The 21,887-nt window shown below is 54.9% G+C and overlaps 4 protein-coding genes and 1 long non-coding RNA gene across 16 annotated transcripts in view; 4 read left to right on the forward strand and 1 right to left on the reverse strand.

Moving 5' to 3' along the window:
- The first annotated feature begins 1,310 nt into the window (after positions 1 to 1,310).
- HOXA7 (homeobox A7) lies at positions 1,311 to 8,339 on the forward strand. The gene is made up of 2 exons (XM_015133835.3): positions 1,311 to 5,872; positions 6,804 to 8,339. Exons 1-2 carry the CDS (start codon positions 5,494 to 5,496, stop codon positions 7,115 to 7,117), a joined length of 693 nt encoding a protein of 230 aa, XP_014989321.1. The 5' UTR covers positions 1,311 to 5,493; the 3' UTR covers positions 7,118 to 8,339.
- Positions 7,032 to 21,887, forward strand: part of HOXA3 (homeobox A3) — a 48,029-nt gene continuing 33,173 nt past the window's right edge. For all 10 annotated transcript variants that reach the window (XM_077998001.1, XM_077998005.1, XM_077998006.1 and 7 more), the window contains exon 1: positions 7,032 to 9,760. The gene's annotated coding sequence lies outside the window, so the exon portion shown is untranslated. The remainder of the gene's footprint in view (positions 9,761 to 21,887) is intronic.
- Positions 8,764 to 21,884, reverse strand: LOC144340151 (uncharacterized). Its single transcript, XR_013415899.1, has 3 exons — positions 21,546 to 21,884; positions 10,366 to 10,472; positions 8,764 to 9,754 (listed from the first exon to the last, which is right to left on the reverse strand). It is a non-coding gene; the product is annotated as an uncharacterized LOC144340151 (long non-coding RNA).
- On the forward strand, positions 10,473 to 17,975 carry HOXA6 (homeobox A6). 3 transcript variants are annotated; one of them, XM_028845935.2, is made up of 3 exons: positions 10,473 to 11,754; positions 14,567 to 14,828; positions 16,180 to 17,975. In XM_028845935.2, the coding sequence occupies exons 1-3, from the start codon at positions 11,500 to 11,502 to the stop codon at positions 16,437 to 16,439; spliced, it is 777 nt and encodes a 258-aa protein (XP_028701768.1). In that variant the 5' UTR covers positions 10,473 to 11,499; the 3' UTR covers positions 16,440 to 17,975. The 3 variants fall into 3 exon arrangements, with proteins under 3 accessions (XP_028701768.1, XP_028701769.1, XP_001092459.1); XM_028845936.2 differs by having other exon boundaries at positions 14,714 to 14,828; XM_001092459.5 differs by having other exon boundaries at positions 11,612 to 14,828.
- HOXA5 (homeobox A5) lies at positions 16,180 to 21,032 on the forward strand. Its single transcript, XM_015133832.3, has 2 exons — positions 16,180 to 19,032; positions 20,001 to 21,032. Exons 1-2 carry the CDS (start codon positions 18,138 to 18,140, stop codon positions 20,249 to 20,251), a joined length of 1,146 nt encoding a protein of 381 aa, XP_014989318.1. The 5' UTR covers positions 16,180 to 18,137; the 3' UTR covers positions 20,252 to 21,032.

The following is a 21,887-nucleotide window of genomic DNA, read 5'->3' on the forward strand; positions in this document are numbered from 1 at the left end:
AAGAGGGAAATAGGAGCCCCACCGGCCCAACGCGGCCATGCAGGCAAACATTTTGGGGGCTTGCAAAGGAACAAAGCCCTGCATCCTCGTACCGCTCACCACCCTCTCCTGCGGCGTCCTGCCAGCCTGGCCCGAGAGAATCTGGGTCCTGCACTGCAAGCCCCTCCCGAGCACAAGTCCTAACAGAGGCAGGGCTGAGGCAACAGACTAGCCCCGAAGCGCCATAAAAGAAAATGAGGGCTGTTACCGTTTATGGGGTGTAAAGGGCTGGGGGGGGGGGGGAACGGCCACAACTTCGGAGGCCTAAGCGCTTTCCAGATGTGGCCGGAGGGTTCGGCCTCACTTCCACTCCCTTGCTTCTCTCGCCCTTCCCCCTCCCCCACTCCACGACTTCTGCAAAGTTGGATGTGTTCTAAGTTTAAAAGGGGAACCAGGGCGCGGGTGGATGAGGCGTCTCCTTACACCCACCCCCACCTCGCCGCCAGGCTGGGACGCCCTCTGTTGTTGCAGACAGAAGGAACTTCAAAGAATAGGCAGTAAGAGTGTGCCATAAAGGCCGGGACTGCGAACTGTCTGGAATTCGTCCCTTAATGAGTTTACAACTGTCCAGCCCTAATTAGGATATTCCACCAAAGCCCTTTCATTTGTTCATTTGTTCTGTCTGCCGCCGATAAAGCGACTGCGGAAACAGCTCTTTTATTGGCATTGCCTCCTCTGCAGTAGATTCCGGGCTCCACGCAGACTCCCCAGGACCTAGGCCCACGCCCCTCCTCTGGGAGTGGAGGGCGGTGGGCTAGCCGGCGGCTCCCAAAGCTCAGGCCGGCCGAGGTAGCTGAGACTGCAGTACCGAATGATGGCCAGCAGATGGCAGTGTGGCTCCATGCAAGAGGCCTCCGCGCCGCCATCTCCCGCCTCCGCAGCCCTGGGAAGTTCCTAAGATGTCGACTTGACACGAGCCTTTCTGGAATGGGAGCCCCAGATTTTAGTGAACAGGAGCCCTATATTTTCGGTGCTCCTCACGCCTGGCTAGAAGCCTCGCTGGGAAACAAGGAATCGGCGGGGTCTTGCCCGACCCTCACCTCTCGCGCCTCCCTGACCCCATCCTGAGGGCCCAGCGAGCCGGGCTGCAGCTGTCCGGGCAGCCGCGGGGCAGCAGCTCCAGGCGCCGGCGCGGCTCCAGGGTCACCGTCCTCAGCTGAGACAGGCCTGACACAACCAGGCTCCAGGGAGCCCCGGCTGACTGTTGGACACAGGAGGAACGCCTGCAGCCCCCGGACCTGATGACCGCCCAGAGGGTGTGGACAGTGCGTGCCGAGGGCGCACACCGTGGCCCGGGTCCCGCGGCCGCCCAGGAGGCCCTCGAAACCTGCGACCTGGGTCAGGGCCCGGCGAGTCAGAACCCAAGACAGAGCCAGGACCCCGGGACTCGGCTGGCTTGAATCGAGACAGTAAAATTAGGCGGTGAACATTGGGAGTAAAGGCAATCTCGGTGTCTGTCCACTGTAGGTCTAGGGGCCGGGCCGAGTTGACTGGGAAGAGAATCCCGGGGGACAAACCAGGGACTGCTTTGATTATTTTTTTAATGTGATGTTTAATATAACAATCACACCGTAGCACAAAAAGTGTCGCACACGGTATGGAAGCCGACCGGGCTGTCTCTAGCCTCGGCATGTCCTCCGCTGTAGAGGAACCGAGGCTGCTCTGGCGTTCACCCATCAGGAGGCCAGAGGGAGGGGACCCCAATCCAGGTCCAGCCTCTCCGGGACCCTAGGCGGGGAACACGCTGCGGCCTCCTCTCGGGTGGGAGCATCAGCCACGGATGTCGAATGGTTCCAGAGGGAAAACGCAAAAGCAAACAGAGAACCTTTCGAAGCGTCCCAGAGTCCTGTGAACACGCAGCACATTGCATTTATTTGGGTCGTAATAGTCTCCGCCAAGCCCACAAAATGTTTACGGCCCGCATCTCCCCGCTGTACACGCTGTAAAACTGGGGACTGGATTTTGGCTGATGTCTCTCCCCGGTGTTTGTTCTCTCTCTCCTTTCACACACACACACACACACACACACACACACACACACACACACACAATCTCTCCTTTCTCTCTCTCCCTCTCTCTCATCTCATATATGTGTATACACACACACACATCGATATTACAGACACACGCCTTCATTATATTTCCGTATATAATTTCACAACATCTGATTGTAAGAAGGGTTTTTTTAATAGCTTCCCCGGGAGTCAACCGTGGCTTTGTATTCAAGCCGCAGATAGCTCAATTTCTTTAACTACAAATAAATGGTGAAGTCGCAGATCTGTAGATTCAGAGAGAAAGCTCGATTTGTGTAACTACAAATAAATGAAATCACAGATCGGTGGCGACTGCGTCTCTCCACCGATCATGGAGGCCTCAGGTGGGTTCAGGCAGCCCAAGGTCTCCCAGGCCTGGGTGGACCGTCCAAAGGCGCCTCCCTTGCCCTTGGCAGGCTGGTGACTGGGAGTCTGCTTTTCCTCTGGGAAGCCTGGGAGTGGTTTCCCCGCAGCAGGCCTTCACCTAGGCAAGACCCCGCGCCGCGCCAACCCAATCTCATTTGTACGCTACGGGGACGGGTTTGTCTTTGCGCCCAGGCCAGGGATCACTCACTGACTGGGTGGGGAACAGATGCAGCCGATGAGAGAGGCAAGGGTGGAAACCTTGAGGAAGCAATTCGCCAGCCACCCACCAAATCTCTGGAAGGCGCTATTCCCTGCCTAGAGCTGGCTTTACCTTCATAATTGAATTTAAATATTGGTATTTGGTAACAAGAAGCAGGGTGAACACGCTCTGCCAGTAGGTAGGAAGGAAGCTCAGGGACAGCAGTTGAAAATATCTATCTAAAGATAGCTCGGCTGATTAGAAACCCGCCTACATGTGCCTGCTTCAGGCTGAGGGTCAATGAGTATTTCTGTGAAAACTCTCTCACATAACCTAGTGCATTTGTGTCTTTTCAGTCAAATAAGTAGAGAACCAATGAATAGAGAACACGCAGTTAAAGAAGCCTTATTGAAAGCCTGATTTTATCTGACCTTTTCGTTTTAAATCAGACCACACAGGGCAGGAGGGGAGAAAGAAGCCTGGAAACGAAAGGGAGGTTTCGGTGTCCGCAGGACTCGGCCCAGTTGGCTGACTTGGGTCCATAAGGGCCGAAGCCTTGCGAGCGGTATCCGGATCCTCCTTGGCCAGGGCAGAGGGGCAGTGTGTCCTGCCAGAACCTCCTGGACGCGCGCCGGGCAAAACCGGGGCAGGGATGAGCCGGTGGCGAGGGCGCCCAGCCCTCCCTTGGCGAAGTGCGTTCCTTCCCGCACTCCCCGAAATCGCTCCCCGCTCGGGCTGTTGGACTGGGCAGGTTCTACTTTAAACACCAGCTCTGTCAGCCCCTCCAGCCGCTTGAGTCTAGACAGACGGCGGCGGCAGCGGGGGCCTTGGTCTTTTCTCTTTGCATCTTGCTCTGTGTCACCCCAGGAACAATTTATTGGTCTAAAGCGGTCTAATTCTGCCTCTTTGATCTCCTAGCCTTCTTGTTTGTTTCATCTTTCTTTAACTTTCTTGGGTTTTTATTTCCTTCCAGAAGGCGATGCCACAGGGATTATTTAGGTTTTTTCTTTTTGTCTTACTCTCTCTATTCTCCATCAGAGACACGGTATCATCTGATCCGCCATAAAGGCATCTCCGGATATTGTCCCCCACCCCACACCCCTACCCCTGGATTTCCGTGGCACAGGAGGAGACAGCCCAGGGCCCACCTGCCCCACCAGCCCCCACCTTCACTCCCAAGCCCGGGTGGTTCACTGCGCAGGGACTGGGGCTCCATGGCGTCCCAATCTGAACCCTCCCTCCACCTTTTGTATTCCTGGGACCCCCTGAGAGGGTGCGGTAAACGGGGGCGGCCTGGACCCTCTGAAAGTGATGGGAAGTGCTTTGTACACAAGGAACTCAACTCTATAATTTACAGGAGAATTTCCGGGGCAATTCCATTGTGAGGTCGGGTTTATGGTGTGTAATCGAGCTGAGCAGTAAAAGGTGGCTGGGTTTCCAGAGCAGCCGGGCAGTTTATGAGGCGTTTAGGGGAAGGGTTCTCCCCACTATCCTCCTCTGAGCGGTGGGCGGCAGGGGCTTCAGCTGGTCCAACGTGGTGCAGGGGTCGGAGGCCTGGGAAGGCAGGAATTGGGGACCTGGATGGGAGGGAGTGAGACCACCGTGCGCTCAGCTCCGTGTGAGCTGGTACTTGGATAGGCGAAGCCTCCACAGCTGGGTGGCATTTAGGGGGTCGTCCCCCTATTTGTTTTTGGTGTCTTCAAAAGAAATGGAAGTCCACAGGGGGTTGCAGTCCCTAGACGCCAGAGCCCACTCTCCAAATCGGCTCTAAAGCATGTATTGTTCCCAGGCACCCCGGCCTAGGAGGTGGAGGCCTAAGAGTGGCTGAGGTGAAGGCTACCAGAAACCTTCCACTGTTGGGAGTGCCTGGAAGGGTGCAGGCCTGAGATTTCTCCAAGCTGGGGGAAACAGCCCTGGCTACCCATGCGCCAGAGGGGAACCAGAAGTTGTGACAAGGACAAAAGAATCTTTAGCCATTTATCGGACTGCTGGAGCCAGCCAGGTGCCCAGGAGCGAAGGCACAGAGCCTGCAGCACTACAGCGTCCGGGAGGAGGGAGAGGAACCCCACGTTAATAAATCTGTTGGCAAATGAGTCTCATTAATAGATAAATATTTCACTGTTTCCTTTAGGGCGGATAAACAGTGTGCCTCCGATTAAGGAAAGGAAGCTGAGAGACGTTGACTTTATTCGAACCACATGGTTCCAGTTTGCGGTGGCATTCTCGCTGCAGCTGCAAGCGACGCTGCGCTTTCCCCGTCTGGATCCGAGTCTAAGTCCGGCGTGTCGCCCACTGGACCTGGATGAGAGAAGACTTGGGCAGAGTCGATCTGCTCATAGCTGAGTCCTGCCCACAAGGCCACCGAGGGGCAGTCTGTTGCGGGGAACAGAGATCCTTCCAGGGGCTGGGCAAGCGGACAGGAGAGGGATGGGGAGGATCCCAAGCTGGGTCCAGGGCTCACTAGCAGGAATGGGGGGGTTGCGCGAGGCGGGGCCGCCCGGCGTCTGCAGACCCCAGTGCCGAGGTTGGCGGCCAGCTGGGCGCTCCCGCGGAGCCTCCGGGTCTTTTTCCGCCCGACGCGCCAGGCCCACCGGGCGCGGGCGGATTCGTTGGCCGCATATTTGAGCCTCTTCCCCTTCCATTCTAGGCGGCCGCGGGCCCAGCGGAGCGAGACCACCTGTGAGGGCTGCTGAGATTGGCGGAGGCGGTCATGTGGGCGGTCACGTGCTGCGTCGAGCTCCGTCCAAAAGAAAATGGGGTTTGGTGTAAATCTGGGGGTGTAATGTTATCATATATCACGCTACCTCGTAAAACCGACACTGAAAGCTGCCGGACAACAAATCACAGGTCAAAATTATGAGTTCTTCGTATTATGTGAACGCGCTTTTTAGCAAATATACGGCGGGGGCTTCTCTGTTCCAAAATGCCGAGCCGACTTCTTGCTCCTTTGCGCCCAACTCACAGAGAAGCGGCTACGGGGCGGGCGCCGGCGCCTTCGCCTCGACCGTTCCGGGCTTATACAATGTCAACAGCCCCCTTTATCAGAGCCCCTTTGCATCCGGCTACGGTCTGGGCGCCGACGCCTACAGCAACCTGCCCTGCGCCTCCTACGACCAAAACATCCCCGGGCTCTGCAGTGACCTCGCCAAAGGCGCCTGCGACAAGGCGGACGAGGGCGTGCTGCACGGCCCAGCCGAAGCCAATTTCCGCATCTACCCCTGGATGCGGTCTTCAGGTAGGCGCAGTCGCTAGGCTGGCCGGGCTGGTGGAGCGGGACCGGGAGCGGGGAGCGCGGCGCTGGTGAGCGCGGAGCCGGGGGCCGGAAGAGCGGAGCCAGGCTGTTGCGAGCCGGCAGCCCCGTGACTCCCGGCGCAGCCTTTCTGGTTTTAATTAGAGCGGAGGCGCCATTGCGTGGAGCCCATAGCATTGTATGTAAATGAGGCTCATAAAACTTTTTATGGCCCAATTAATGGGTTCGATCCTCGTAAATTTATTTAACTCCATTTGCCTTGGAATTTTAACATTAAGTTTGTTCGCTATTCTCTCTTTCTCCCTCTTCTGTCACCCTCCCTCCCTTTCTTCTCTTCCTCCTCCTTTTCCTTGCTGCCTGGCTTTTCTTCCTCAAAAGCTGGGAGAGCCAAGCCCTCCAAGGCCTCTCACCCGACCCTGTGCCAGGGGCCATTTCAAGATGGGGGCGAGGGAATGAGGCCAGAGGGTCGGGGTACCCTAGGAAGGTCCTGGGGATTGAGGTCTCAGGCTGCTGGGAAGGGTCGCCCACTTGCCTAGCAAGGTGGGGGAATGGCCGGGCTCATCTTTGAATGGCAAAAGTGCAGCTTTTCCCACTTGCCCACACTCTATATTTACAGTTTTCCTTTGTCAGGGGAAGCAGGACATTGTGGAAGCTTAGCCGGCTGGAAAAGGCGGTTGTAAAGTTGGGATTCTGTGCCTTTGCTAATTACAGAGCTGCCTGCGAGTCTGGCACTGCAGTTGGGGTCTTTCCCTAACACCCCTCCTCCTCCCCTAGCTCAGTTTGGGGCCTGGGGCAGAGGGGGATGCTCGCCTGGGACTAGGCCAGGAGGAAGGTGTGGGCTCTGGGACAGCAGCCTAACGAGTGCCCTGTCTACTTGTCTGTCCGTGTGTTCCTGTGTCTGCATGTCTGTTCTCAGGACCTGACAGGAAGCGGGGCCGCCAGACCTACACGCGCTACCAGACACTGGAGCTGGAGAAGGAGTTCCACTTCAACCGCTACCTGACGCGGCGCCGCCGCATTGAAATCGCCCACGCGCTCTGCCTCACCGAGCGCCAGATCAAGATCTGGTTCCAGAATCGCCGCATGAAGTGGAAGAAAGAGCATAAGGACGAAGGTCCGGCTGCCGCAGCAGCTCCCGAGGGCGCCGTGCCCTCTGCCGCCGCCACCGCTGCCGCGGACAAGGCTGACGAGGAGGACGATGATGAAGAAGAGGAAGACGAGGAGGAATGAGGGGCCGAGCCGGGGCCCTCGCTGCACCGGACAGTCGGAAAAGCGTCTTTAAGAGACTCACTGGTTTTATTTACAAAAATGGGGAAAATAAAAGAAAATGTAAAAAAAAAAAAAAAAACAAAGAAAAAAAAAAAAAAAAAAAACAACGAACAAACAAAACAGTCCCCAACCTGCACTCTACCCGGCCCCCATCACCTACTCCAGCTCCCAACTTTTGTGGACTGAGCGGCCGCAGCGACTGGGTCGCCTTGGATTCCCTCTGCCTCCGAGGACCCCAAAAGACACCCCAACCCCAGGTCAGCCGGCCCTGCGCTGGCGCGGCCAAAATACTACCTAGCACAGGCCTCTGCTCGAGGCACCCCCAAACTACCTATGTATCCAGCCCAGAGGGCCTCCATTCCCAGGAAGCCCCTATGTATCCCAGCACTGGCAGACACCCAGCACCACCCTCCCAGATCCGCAAGAACGTGAATCTCACTACTACCTACTCCCCTAAAACTACCTATTTTGTGCTGGCTGGCTTGCCTGCTACCTAGTGCCGACTGCTCCCAGACAAGGCCCCTGCTGCTTACAGCCCGCAGGTTTTGGGGTCCCTGAGGCTGCCCTGAGAATGTGCTGAGGTCCAGGATCAGGGTATTGGCATCTATTTAAATTGAAAAATAATATATTTATTCCAAAAAGCATTCTAAGTGCTGTACCCTAGAATCAATCCCTCCTTCTCTGGCTTGGCACCCAAAGTTCAGGCCCATCAACCCCCACTTCTGGAGGGGAATGTTCCTGAGCTGGCTGCAGATCTCTGGGTTACCTTCTGCTTAGTAGGACTGTGGAGATGCTCCCAGCTTCGCTGTCCTTTCCTCTGGCTCCTGTATCTTACTGTTCAGCTGTGTTAAATATGTACACCCTGACGTTTCCTATAATAGCAGATACTGTATATTTGAACAAGATTTTTTTGTTTGATCGTTTCTATAGTCTTGGAGTTCATTTGTAAGGCAGTGTCTTGACTTGGAAAGGATGTGTTAATGGGGTGACTTTGTAGCATGGTATGTTGTCTTGAGCTAACTGTAGTGGGTGGGGAGGTCCAATGCCCTCCACAATGCCCTTCATCTCCTGTGTTGTCCTGTATCCCCCTCAGCTCCATCCTGGGGTTCAGGGAAGGCACACTTCCCAGCCCAGCTGTGTTTTATGTAACTGAAAAATAAAGATGCTTGGTGACAAAGAAAAACGTGGACTACCTTATCCAGAGGAGACTGGGAAAGGGGAAGTGAGCATGGCTGGAGGGAAAGGGGCAGTGGGGAAGCAAAAGTGGGGTGGCTGTCCTTGTGATGGTCCAAGTGTTGGATGCTCATGTATTGGTGTCATGTATTTTTTAATGTATTTTTATGTGTGTATTTGTATGAGTATGTGCTTATTTTTCTGTTTATGTATTTCTGTGTGTGTGTTTTTACCTAATTTCACAATTGTGTATATTTTGGTGTCCATAATTGGGTGCATGTGTTTCTGTGTGTCCATAATTGCATGTCATTCTGTGCCCACAATAGAGTGTATGCCCTTCCCTGTGTGCATAATTGTACATGTGCCTTTATCCGTGTAGAGACGTTTGTCTGGTTTTTGTGTGCATCTTCTAGATCCCTTGAAAACGGAATCTCTGGCAGATACGTTATATTCTATGAAGCTCCCTAAAAATCTCCATAAATTCCATGAGGAAATTTCAAATCCACCCTTTCCTCTAAGGCTGCGCAGTGGGCTTGGAAAGGGGCATTATCCAGAGGCTGATTACGGATTTCGCATGCGCCCTGAACCCAGCCCCAGGCTAGGAAATGGGATTTAAGGCCCCCACCCCGCCTGCAGGCGAGGCAAGGGCGCCCCAGGGTCCCGCACTGCTGTAGGTGGCGCGGGGAGGGGCTAGGACCGCAGACCCTCGCTGGGCTGCGCAGCCTGGGCAGGGGCTGGGGCATCTGGGTGCAGGGAAGGGGCGAGGGGCGAAGGGCGAGGGATTGTGCGGGCAGCTCAGAGCATCCTGAGTTCCGCCTGCAAGACCTTGTCTCCAGTCTTCTGCCTGGGTTGGGTCCGCTTCTTATGGCTCTTTTAGTAAAACCGGGCCCAAAAGGGTCTGTAAAACCTGAGGCCCCAAGTCTGGGCGGCCTCGGTGGTAAGATGGCGCCGGTGTAAGAGCTGCCTCCTCTCAGTGATGGGGAAAGGGTCATAAATCCGTTGTTGTTTATGAAAATTTACAACTTTGCAATACAACTTTATGAGTTGTTCGGCCCTTCCATTGGCCGCTGTCGGTCATGTGGATGAGAACCGTGAACATGAACTTTTTTATAATTTCCCTTGCGAGAATAGAGCCGCATTCTTTTGCTCCGCTCCGTCCTGCCTGCTTCGGAGCTCTGCCTTCGAGCCTGGCTCGGCTGCGCTTTGTCCGGAGATGGCGAGCAAAGGGAAGCCCCGGCCAGGCCAGGCCTGGCGGCTCCCGCTGGAGATGAGGCGCGCCCCGTTCCCGGCGCCGCGGCGGCAGCTTTGCAACTCGCAACCTGGCTAATTTCCTGCGTCCTCTGGCACCAGGAAGGAGGACAATTCGTCTTTCGGGCTGCCCAAGCGACAGCTGTCACAGGCGCAGGAGCTTCTGAGAGTCGCCGTCTGAAGGTGAGACATGTGGGGAGGAGATAGGAGTAAAGGTGGTGAGGTGACAGCTGGCGGCAGCAGCGGTGGGAGAGGGCACCCAGGGAGGCTTTAAGAGGGGCACACTCCCCCTTACCATACTCACCCATTCACACTCGCCCCCATCACACACTACAGCACACACACGTCACACACACAGGCACACACACGCGCGCACACACGCACACACACCACTCCCTTTCTCTCCCCTCCCTGGCTCGCCTTGGCAATAAGTGCCCACCTTCCCTCGGCCCTCCGTGGCACAGCGCCCAGGCACAGGGCAGCATCCCTTGGGTCGTCTCTCTCCCCTTCCCCAGCGACCCCCTGAAGCCCAAAAGGAAGTGGCCCGGCACACTGTGTTCCCCGCTATTCCCTTGGGTTTGGATTTTTATGTTTTCATTCATGGCCCTATTTGGTTTTGTTGGATTCCCCAACAACAGGAAACCGTTCTTGACCTGGGAAGGTGGGAAGCGGTGAGGGCAAAGTGCATTAATCCACAGTCATTTTATTAGCATCAGCACAGCACCTTCTACTCCGTGGGAATTGGTTTCAGAGAGAAAGGTAAAAGGGAGAAACAGAGAAAAACTTACTAATTCAGCCAGAGTTCTCCGCTCGTTGACGGCTTCCTTTCGCCCGGTTTTTCGATGAGAGAGGTGTCTGAAGCGCTGGGAGAGGGAATAGGTGTGTGGGTGGAATTCTGTGTTGGAGGAGAGGATGGAGTTAATTGGGTGTTACTTGGTGGGAAGTTTCGGTGCAGAGGACGTAATGGTGTTAGCGCGGGTGGCAGGGGCCCGCAGTTAAGGTTGAAGGAAGGACGCAAACCGAGTCTGGGCGATAGGGGGACCCCCCAATCCACCTTGGAGCAACTGACTGGCGACCGCACTCCCCACCTCCCGCGAGCGGGGAGAGGACTGTGGAGCTGCCCGGGAGGAAGCGCGGAGCGTGCTGCTGGCGGTGGCTTTGCGTAGCGCGGTGGCTCGAACTGTAGCTCAGCCTAAGTGCGTATCAGACCAGATTTGCCCCGGGAACTCCCCGGACAGCGACAAGAAAAGAGTCCAAGGTTCTTTTTGTTTATTTTTTGTTTGGGTTGTTGTTTCCCCATCTTGAAACAATATCTTGGTATGGATTCGATAAATAGGAAGGGGCTGTGGATGTCTGGGACGTTCGCCCGTGCTCTGGGTGCGCTCGGGGCGGATAAAGCGGCGTATTTGCATCCTAGGGTCGCTGCCTTTCTGCCTGAGGCTGCCGCTGGCGGATTATTTATTGCGACCGTGCTGGCGCTCGCTGCTGCCACGCCGTGGCCGTCGCCGGGACCGGCGCCAGCCGCAGCCCGCCTCTTGCAGCCTGGCGCGACTGCTGTACGGGCCCCTCAGAGATTCCAGAGATTTCCCAGCAAGCAGGGTACAGGGGGACGAAAGGGGACCTGGGGGGCTATCACCCAGAGCCTATTTGGCCGGGAAATCTCCCCGCCTCGGCTACCCCTGACCGCAGCTGGACGCCGGTATAGACTCGGGTCCTCCCCCCACCCCCACTCCAGCACCATGGAGACTGGTTGCACAGGCCGCCTGGCACGTCATGGCTGCTTCTGCCCAAACTGCACGTCCCAAGGCGTCTTGGGGGCGCACGCTGGTTCAGGGAACACTCTGACTTTGCGATTCTGATATCGGAGAGACTATCTGTAGTCCTGAGGCTTGTAGGCCTGGCGGATCTGAGGAGGATGGGATATGGCAAAGAAGGACGGCTTTGGCTCCAGGCGAGGGCCTGTGAAGGGCAGAGGCCGCACCTGTGTGCTTTGGGCTCTGGCCTGGGCTAGCGAGCTGGCTGGACTGAGGTGGCCTTCAAGGTACCACACCTACATACTCCCAGACCACCCTCCAGGCTGGCGAAGGTGGAGCTGTTCAATGGGCAGCCCAGGGCAAGGGCAGACAGACGGTGGGGCCCAGCTCGCCATCCTGCCCGCCTTGGAGAGAAACTGTAAGGTAAGTCGCTTTCTGCGTGGCTTTGGCAGGGAAGAGAGAGAGCCCTGCGGTGGCCATTCTCACCATCGCAGGAGAGGCTCTCTGGAGGGTCTGGGCTGCCTATTCTTGCCGGAATGATCCTCTCTCTGAGAGAGAGAGAGAGAGAGAGAGAGAGAGAGAGAGAGAGAGAGAGAGAGGTGTGCGTGTGTGTGTGTGTATATATATATATGGGTGGAGAAATGAATTGGTCAGCTGCCAACTTGATATGCACTAGCCTTGGCTAACATGTAAAGATTCCAATGTAATATATATTTTTCCATCTTAGGGCCTATAGAAGCTAGAAATACAATGTTTTCTGGCTCTTAGCTGAGAAATCAAATTCTCTTGTCAGCTGGAACAATAATTAGATCGAGAATCCTAGTCAAGGCATGACAAATAATAATAACAACAGTAAATTGACACCAACCCCACCACTGTGTGGGACATGGAGGAATGAAAAGGGAATTATAAATGTAAACATTGATTGACATCTCCAAATGGTTATTTTCATCTTAAACAATAACTTGCTTAAAATCACTGTAGTCTGATAATTTCAAGAAAAAAAACCACAAACATGATTTTCTTCAAACAGCTATTTTTAAAAGTCCCTTTTAATTTTTTGACACCAGTTTTCATTTTCACCTATTGAATTCTTTCCCTGAAGTAATGTGTGGGAAATGCCCAATTCTATCCTCTCATTCAAGGCCCTGCTTTATATGCAAAGTAAACCCTTTCTAGGACAGATTGACTGGGGAACAGGCATCCAGCTTCCAGGGGTAGCCCCCATTGCCGGGCTAGTAGCCGCCTTCCAGGAGTGCCTCTTGGGCTCTTTGGAGGTCAACCTTAGGCCAGTCCTTTCCCAATTTTTTCCCTTTGGGGGAAGAGAGCTCAGGAAAAAAATTGGAAAAGCAAGGAAGAGACTAAGTCATTACTAGATTCCTACTGGAACACTGCCAATTGCCACCTCCCCACTAAGTCCGGAACCGGTGAGCCTGCATTGGCCAGGGTTTTACAGATCTGTAAACAGTCTCCAGAAATCCATCCAAATCACGTAAATAGTCTTTCTTCAACCTCCACAGAATTGAGGATTTTAAAGCTAATTCAAGGGGTTTTACAAGCCCAACAAACACAGTTGTAAAAATGCCATTGGGCTGCTATCACATTTTACAAAACGAGATTGATCCATGTGTTGTAAAAGTCAACTATCTCGAAGGCACACCTCTCAGGCAAGAGTGAACAGCCCAGGACAGGCTTCTAATGTCCTGTCTGGGGACCGCCAGGCCTGGAACAGCAGTGAAAACAATTCAGGATTTCTGGAGCCGGTGAGACAACTATTCCCGGTTCCGGAGAGACTGAGGGGCGGCAGCCCTCCGTGCGATCCCAGGAAGGGCAGTAAAGAGGGCGGCCCCAGGACAGTGCCGGTTGTCGGGCGCCCCGGAAACCGAGCCCATCAATTATCCCGCGGCCTTGGGCCCCGCAGAGCTGCCCTCTGTGCCCAGCTTGGCCAGGGCCCCTGCGTCTTCTGTGCCTCTGGAATGTGGACAGAAAGATTCCACATCTGGACTTTTATCTGCCTCAGCTCTGAGCGGTTCTCGCAGCAGATGCCGAGTCCCCAGGCGCTGGGCAGGGGAGCAGGTCCCTCGGCTGGCTTAGGAGCCCAGTCTCACGGCCGCTGCTCTGTCGGTCCTTTCTTGTTAAAACCAGTGGTTTCTGGCCTCTTAATTCCCTGGGTTCAAAGGTGGGATGGGGACGCCCAGCTGGAAGGGGTGCTTTAAGACCAGGCAGGCGCGGGCCATTGAGCCCCTTGGGACTCAAACAGGATGTGTATGTGGGAGGAGGGAATGGGTGGGAAGAACCTACGTTTGGCTGAGTCCTGGTCAGCTCGAGGTGATCCTTCAGCTCTGGGCTGCAAGGCCCAGGCCCCTGGTGCGAGTGGAGAAGGAGAGAATAAGGGAGTTCACCGATTGCTAAGGCGCACGAGTGAAGAGCATAGAGTGAAGGCCTGGTTTCTCATGGCCCTTGCTCCAGCTCAAGAACTCGCACCCACTAATAGGGGAGCGCTAGGGGAGGGGCAACTCGGAGCCATGCCTGGAGTACAGGCCGGCAGGGAGCAAAGCCACCTTTGTCACCGCCCCTCCTGGCGCAGGACCTTCAGGTTTCCTGTTTGGAGGAGGAGGGGTGGGGAACCCGCAAAATTCAATAAAGCAAAAAGGGGAGGAGGAAGGAGGGGGCCTGGCGGGGCCTTTGCGGCGGCCCGAGCGTTAGTGTCCCTACTCTGGCCTGATCGGCTCGCCCCTGAATGGGCAGTGCCCGCCGCTGGCGTTCGGGAAGAGAGCCGGGCCGGCTGGCTGTGCGTGCCCATTAATCTGCCGGGCGGGCGGCGGGCGGGCGAGCTGTGGGCTGTTTGTAACTTTGCTGCCTCGGTCGCCGCGGTCCCTGGGGAGCGGGCTCCGGCGCTCGCTCCCATTGGCCGCCGCGGCGTCAGCTGGTGCGATTTGCTGCTGTCGCTTTTGGCGTTCGGCCATCCAGAAACAAACCAGTTCGATGACTACTAATAGTTATAGCCAGATGTACTAATACACAACAAATCACAGTCCTGCAGAGGGGCGCGCAAATGAGTTCCTATTTTGTGAATCCCACTTTCCCCGGGAGCCTGCCCAGCGGCCAGGACTCCTTCTTGGGCCAGCTGCCCCTCTACCAGGCCGGCTATGACGCGCTGAGGCCCTTCCCGGCCTCGTACGGGGCGTCGAGTCTCCCGGACAAGACGTACACCTCACCTTGTTTCTACCAACAGTCCAACTCTGTCCTGGCCTGCAACCGGGCGTCCTACGAGTACGGGGCCTCGTGTTTCTATTCTGATAAGGACCTCAGTGGCGCCTCGCCCTCGGGCAGTGGCAAGCAGAGGGGCCCCGGGGACTACCTGCACTTTTCTCCCGAGCAGCAGTACAAACCCGACAGCAGCAGCGGGCAGGGCAAAGCACTCCATGACGAAGGCGCCGACCGGAAGTACTCGAGTCCCGTTTACCCTTGGATGCAGCGGATGAACTCCTGCGCGGGTAAGGCATATCCCAAGACAGTGGAGGGAGAGGGGAAAGGAGGCAGGAAAAGAAAGAAAGAAGGAGGAAACCGAGTAGAAAGAGGAATAGAGAGAAAGGAGGAAAGAACTAGCAAAGTTTCTTTGACTTTTTAAAAGAGAAGAAAAAATCAGTTCCCAATGGGGCAATCAGGCCATGGCAGAGGAAGGGCAGGGCCCCAGTGTCCATGTAAGGTGACACTTTAGGGGAGGATGGGGGCACTGAGACGTATATGAGACCTGTGACAGGGACAGCCTGAAGAGAGAGAGAGAGGCTGGTGGGGACCCATGCACCCTGGGTACCCTGCTCAGCTTCCCAAGCCAGTGGGCCTTTTGCACTGGTCACTGATAAATACCCTTTGCTTCCCAACCCCCTCTCCTTTCTGCCCTTCAGAAACCCGTACAGAGAGAGGTGGCCATTTGGCCTCTTCTAGTGTCTCCCCAAAGCCTTGGAGGGCCACAGCCCCAGACTCAGGATTTTTTTTTCTCTCTCTTCCCTCACCTCCTCCCCCTTCCACTCAACTGCTCACTCTTAGCCAACTTCTGCCTTCTTCTGAGCCCATGCCTGAGTTCATACACCTGTCTTGGAGGGATCCCCACCACCCTTGGGGATCTTTGGCACAGATCAGACAGCCCAACACAATCCTACATTGCTAGAAATCCTAGACTAACTATAGCTCCATCTCTTAGCCTCTGGTTTCCAAAGACTCCACAGGGAATCCCAAAGACTCCTAGGAATTCCCTAGGACAGAGCCTAATGCGGATTGTTAAAATTATAATGTTTTGCGTTAAAATCCACTTTATCCTTGGGTGAGTTCTGCGTTTCTCAGAAGGGTCATATAATATGGGAGAATGTGTAAAGATTCAAGAGGGCTGACCATTTTTAACTCTTCAAAAAATGTGTTGAGTTCTGACATGGCTGGTCACAGTAGCATCCTCAGAGAGACCACTATGAATTCAGAGTGTGTACACTACTTACATGGTTCCACACCTCCCCCCCGCCCCACACACACACCCTGCATCCCCACAAAAACACGACCTGGCCGTCCCAAATTAAGAATGCCCATTCTGTTATTTTGATTGTAATGATTTTCCTATGAGGCAGATTTTTCAAAAACAATAATGTCCACCCCAAGTCGTTATAGGTGGAAAACATCTCGCTTGGTATGAAATAATCTCCCATTCAGTATGCTTTGGGCCCCAGACATAGTGGGAGAGGCTGGAGTGGAGGCGGGGTGGTTTTCAGTTCGTATGCCCCTTGTGGGAGGCACTGGGCTGACTGGGTCAACCATCCAGGTCCTGGCTTACCGGCGCCCGGCTGTTTCTGCTCGCAGGTGCTGTGTACGGGAGCCATGGGCGCCGAGGCCGCCAGACCTACACGCGCTACCAGACACTGGAGCTGGAGAAGGAGTTCCACTTCAACCGCTACCTGACACGGCGCCGCCGCATCGAGATCGCCAACGCGCTCTGCCTCACTGAGCGCCAGATCAAGATCTGGTTCCAGAACCGCCGCATGAAGTGGAAAAAGGAAAACAAGCTCATCAATTCCACGCAGCCCAGCGGGGAGGACTCAGAGGCAAAGGCGGACGAGTAGACGCCTGGGCAGGGACCAGGCCAGCGCTGCAACCTCCTTCGGCTTTGCCCCCTTGCCCTCGCCTGCTCCCCAACTTTTCTCCCCGCCTGCTCCCATCGGGGGCTTCCGCAACTTCAGGGGAGCCGGGAGCTTTGCAAGCGTCTGTGCATTTATTTCTTAAAAAACAAAACAAAACAAAACCTCACACACAGCCAATACCAGCGGTGGAGCGGGGCGCATTGCACACACCCAGTCCCGCTCCACAAGGCTGCCCAAACCGGCTCCCGAGTTCTGGGGTGCGCCCTGAAAGCGTCCGGGGCTGCTGTGCTAGTGCCTCTGAGCTCCCCGACCTCGGAACGCCGAGCTGCTAGGGAGGAAAGAGCCCTGGGCCGAGCCCCGTTTCGCGTCTGGGAGTCTGTGCCTAGGTCCCTCGCCAGTAGGTCCCGAAGGGCATCATCAAATTATCTCTGACCAGTTGAAAGAGGGGTTCTAAGTGCTGGAGCCCGGCCTTGTCGCGGCCTCCCAAGCGGCCTCCCAGAACAGGAAGCTCAAGGAACAAAGGGGGCCCCAACAGAGCCCAGTCTCTCGGTCCCGCGTGTGCAACCGTCAGTGGAAAAGAAGCAGCCTCAGCCGAGGCAACCTAACCTGGGCGCGGGTGGAACATTACAGCCCGGGGAGCCCCTGGGATCCCTCAGGCCCCCGGCTCCGGATTCCCGCTCCCTGCCTCCGATAGCGCCCGCGTCGCCGCCACAGCAGCGTTCAGGACCCAACGAGGGGCCCAGGGCCATGGAAGCCGCCAGAGTCCTGGCTTCCAGACGTGCCAGGGGCGCCTGCAACGCGGGGCCTCCAGCGGGGAGACTCCACTTGCCTCTCAGCTATATTTGTGATTTACTTGAGTCTTTCGGAGCCGTGGAAATTAACTACAGAGATACTACGCACTGCCACGATATGCTTCCATTATCGCCCTCATTTTACTCCTGGAGGTCTAAGCAAGACCCCAGTAACCGGCCCCACGGATCCCCAGACCCCAAGCAGCCTCTGTGGCTGCAGGGAGCCTGGGCCCACTCGCTGGGTTCAAGGAGAACCCTCCAACTGGGGGTCCGGCTGGCTCGAGGAACCGGACCCTGTGATGAAGATTTTCCAGGCTGGATACGTAAGCAAATCAAATAGCAAACTAATGACACGAAAACCATATTCACACGAAAGAAAAATCGACTACGGTTATAAAAGTGTATGGAATTTGACCTCGCCTTGCAGAAACACTACACAAAAGCTATCTTTAATAGACGCCTGTCATTTAAGAGCGGCAGGGACACTGTCCCTCATGCGCTCGCAAAAACAGAGCCGTAATTGTAGCTGCTGCTGCTGCGGGCAGGATTTATTTATCCAGTTGGCTAAATGGCTTTCCCCCTTCCCCGAAGGTGATATCTGTATTTTCAAAATTCAGAGCTGCTGGCAGGACGGGCAGAACCGACCCCAACCTCGACACAAAAATAAGAGGGGCTGCAAAACGGGGGAAATAAAGTTGTTGTAAATAAAATGCAAGTCACCACCTTCCCCCAATCCTCTGCATCCTCGCCGGGCGCGCGATCGGCAGCTGACGGCCTAACAATTGGTACATCCTAATGGAACTGCGAGGGAAATGCAATAATTTTGCCATAATGGGCTGTAACCTCAATTCGACCCCGGCCCTTGCAGCCCCCGGTCGGAAACTGGGCGATGCGCCCTGCCTCCAGCGGGTGGCGCTCGAGTCCGACTGAACCGCAGCAACTGGCGGCGGGCACGCGCCCGAGGCGCGCGCGCCACCCCTCTCGCCTCCACCCAACTCCCCCATTAGTGCACGAGTTTACCTCTAGAGGTCATCAGGCAGGATTTACGACTGGACAACAAAAGCACGTGATTCGAAGTCGTACCCCATATTTGGGTGCCTACGTAGGAGGGAACCAAGTACATGTCCCAGTCATTTCCATAATTCATCATAAATTGTGCAAGGGTGCTATAGACGCACAAACGACCGCGAGCCACAAATCAAGCACACATATCAAAAAACAAATGAGCTCTTATTTTGTAAACTCATTTTGCGGTCGCTATCCAAATGGCCCGGACTACCAGTTGCATAATTATGGAGATCATAGTTCCGTGAGCGAGCAATTCAGGGACTCGGCGAGCATGCACTCCGGCAGGTACGGCTACGGCTACAATGGCATGGATCTCAGCGTCGGCCGCTCGGGCTCCGGCCACTTTGGCTCCGGAGAGCGCGCCCGCAGCTACGCGGCCAGCGCCAGCGCGGCGCCCGCCGAGCCCAGGTACAGCCAGCCGGCCACGTCCACGCACTCGCCTCCGCCCGACCCGCTGCCCTGCTCCGCCGTGGCCCCCTCGCCCGGCAGCGACAGCCACCACGGCGGGAAAAACTCCCTGAGCAACTCCAGCGGCGCCTCGGCCAACGCCGGCAGCACCCACATCAGCAGCAGAGAGGGGGTTGGCACGGCGTCCGGAGCCGAGGAGGACGCCCCTGCCAGCAGCGAGCAGGCGAGTGCGCAGAGCGAGCCGAGCCCGGCGCCGCCCGCCCAACCCCAGATCTACCCCTGGATGCGCAAGCTGCACATAAGTCATGGTAAAGCCAGCCTTTTTCTAAATCCACGCGACCGCGGGGACGCGGCTCTCGGTCCCCCCTCTCTCCTCTGCCGCCCTCTCCCAGTCTCTCTCCTGGTCTCATTTCTCCCAGCCCTGCGGAGCCTCTCCTTGCCGTTCTCCCTCCTCTGCCTTCCTCCTTCCTCCTCTTCTTTGCAAGCACCCCGCGCTCACAAATAGTGGGGGAAATAGGCGTTCGCTGGGCCAGTTTAGACGTTGAAAGGGGCAGGAAGCAAAAAACCCCTCTGGAACCCCACGCCTTGGAACGCGCTCCCGGGTCAGGCCAGCTGAGCAAGACGCAGAGAGGTAGAGGATGGCAGTAGGAGCCGTGAATCGGGCTTGTCAGGGCGGATAATTTATGAGGAGGGCTACGCTGGGGAAGCAGCGTTACTAATTAGAGCCCCCGAAAAGGGGCTTGGGGGGAAGAATCGAGGCGAGAGCCGGCAGGATTCTGAATTTTGGGGGCAGGAGGGAGAGAGAAGGAAAGGGAAGGGAAGAAAAAGAAAGCAGGCGCCCCAACCCTGCAGGCTGGAAACTGGAGGCGGCTCTCGGGGCTGGAACTTTGAGGCAGGGTGACCCAAAGGCCACTTGGGCACTCAGGAAAGGGCCTTGCTTCCTGGGTTTCTGTGCGGTGGGCAGCCTGGGAGGGCTGTGCCTCCCGATCGGGGCGCCCGGGGTAGGGCGCAGAGGGCAGGAGAGGGGCCAGGGAACGCCGGAGTCCTCCGGGACACGGCCCCAGCCTCAGATGGGCAGATTGTTCCCAGGATCCAAATCGTATTGTTTTCTCTCTAGAAAGGAAGAGGGAAGGAAATTCGGGAGGGGTGTGCGGGCTGGTAGGGAGAACTTGTTGAGCTTTTCGCCTGGGTTCCCTGCTCAGGACCCAAGCTTGTCCCCCTGGAGGACTTTGGAAGACAGGAGTTGGTGGCTAAACCGCTGACTTTTCTATTGCAGACAACATAGGCGGCCCGGAAGGAAAAAGGGCCCGGACGGCCTACACGCGCTACCAGACCCTGGAGCTGGAGAAGGAGTTCCACTTCAACCGTTACCTGACACGCCGAAGAAGGATTGAAATAGCACATGCTCTTTGCCTCTCCGAGAGACAAATTAAAATCTGGTTCCAAAACCGGAGAATGAAGTGGAAAAAAGATAATAAGCTGAAAAGCATGAGCATGGCCGCGGCAGGAGGGGCCTTCCGTCCCTGAGTATCTGAGCGTTTAAAGTACTGAGCAGTATTAGCGGATCCCGCGTAGTGTCAGTACTAAGGTGACTTTCTGAAACTCCCTTGTGTTCCTTCTGTGAAGAAGCCCTGTTCTCTTTGCCCTAATTCATCTTTTAATCATGAGCCTGTTTATTGCCATTATAGCGCCTGTATAAGTAGATCTGCTTTCTGTTCATCTCTTTGTCCTGAATGGCTTTGTCTTGAAAAAAAAAAAATAGATGTTTTAACTTATTTATATGAAGCAAGCTGTGTTACTTGAAGTAACTATAACAAAAAAAGAGAAAAAAACACACAAAAAGTCCCCCTTCAATCTCGTTTAGTGCCAATGTTGTGTGTTGCACTCAAGTTGTTTAACTGTGCATGTGCGTGGAAGTGTTCCTGTCTCAATAGCTCCAAGCTGTTAAAGATATTTTTATTCAAACTACCTATATTCCTTGTGTAATTAATGCTGTTGTAGAGGTGACTTGATGAGACACAACCTGTTCGACGTGTAGTGAATAGTGACTCTGTGATGAAAACTGTGACTCCAAGCGGTGTGTCCCTGCGTGCCTTTGTAGGACCCTTTGCACGAACTCTGGAAGTGGCTCTTATAAGCGCAGCTTCAGTGATGTATGTTTTTGTGAACAAAGTTACAAATATTGTCCAAGTCTGTCTGTTTTAAGCAAACTGTGATCAGCTTTTTTTTTTTTTTTTTTTTTTTTGTATTTGTTTTTAAGGAAAAAATACTGACTGGAACAAAAAATAAACTTTCTATTGTAAGTTCATTTGGTCTGGTTTGTGCCAAATAGTGAGTGGCTCTGTCTGCTTTTCTGTCTGTCTGTCCAGTCCTGGAAACCGTTGGGTCTGAGGCTACCTGAGCAGATGACCTGTGCAGGGAGACCTCATACCAAGACTGGCCCATCGCTTCCCTAACTCTGACCCATCACAAAGTTCAGGGCAGAAGGTGGAAAAAGCTGTAGGCGGTTCCAAAGCTCCAGGCCACCATGCCCATCTCTGAGGAAACCAAGTTAACTTGCTGGGTACAAAAAAAAGAGAGAAAGAGCAAGAAAAAAGGAGAAAAAGCCCAGGGCTTTGTTAGCCACCCTCAGGCCACACAGATCCTGCCTCTTTCCTAAGGCTGTCCTAGGCCTCCACTTGCTGAAGACGCTGCTCTGTCTGGCTGTGGACCCCAAACCCTCTGCCCTTAACCCATCCCAGCACCCCTTCCCCACTCTTCATCCTGGACCCAGTTGGCTTCTTTTGCTACTATCAATTTGCTACAAATGGAAGGTACTTACCCCATCCTAGCTCGATTGGGAAACTCCTCAGAGCAGCTAAAGCGCAACTAGAGATTTGCACATTTACCGACTGCTTACACTGATGCCGTCTTTCCTTTTAAAAGTTATAAAACAGTAAACTTTATAAGCCCCAGTTCCGGCTATATGACATTTGGGTGCCAAATGAATAGGGTTTTGTCTATGAATTAGATCGTAAAATCATCCATAGCACAGACAGATCGGCTCACTGGCTATAAAACGTCACGTGGGGCCATTAAAGTAAGTTTTATGGTTTTGGGGAGTTGACATCCAACATTATATACCACATAACATATAATCTCACTAACGCTGGACTCCATTTGA

The sequence above is a fragment of the Macaca mulatta genome, chromosome 3, assembly GCF_049350105.2.
Source record: "Macaca mulatta isolate MMU2019108-1 chromosome 3, T2T-MMU8v2.0, whole genome shotgun sequence".
In the NCBI taxonomy this organism is placed as follows: Eukaryota; Metazoa; Chordata; class Mammalia; order Primates; family Cercopithecidae; genus Macaca; species Macaca mulatta.

Bases quoted from the DNA above. Each gene is read 5' to 3' on its own strand.
- HOXA7 (XM_015133835.3), top strand. From the start codon at position 5,494: ATGAGTTCTTCGTATTATGTGAACGCGCTTTTTAGCAAATATACGGCG. The intron at 5,873-6,803 runs GTAGGCGCAGTC...GTCTGTTCTCAG, and splicing joins CCCCTGGATGCGGTCTTCAG to GACCTGACAGGAAGCGGGGC.
- HOXA6 (XM_028845935.2), top strand. From the start codon at position 11,500: ATGGCAAAGAAGGACGGCTTTGGCTCCAGGCGAGGGCCTGTGAAGGGC. The intron at 11,755-14,566 runs GTAAGTCGCTTT...TTCTACCAACAG, and splicing joins CCTTGGAGAGAAACTGTAAG to TCCAACTCTGTCCTGGCCTG. The intron at 14,829-16,179 runs GTAAGGCATATC...TTCTGCTCGCAG, and splicing joins GCGGATGAACTCCTGCGCGG to GTGCTGTGTACGGGAGCCAT.
- HOXA5 (XM_015133832.3), top strand. From the start codon at position 18,138: ATGCGCCCTGCCTCCAGCGGGTGGCGCTCGAGTCCGACTGAACCGCAG. The intron at 19,033-20,000 runs GTAAAGCCAGCC...TTTCTATTGCAG, and splicing joins CAAGCTGCACATAAGTCATG to ACAACATAGGCGGCCCGGAA.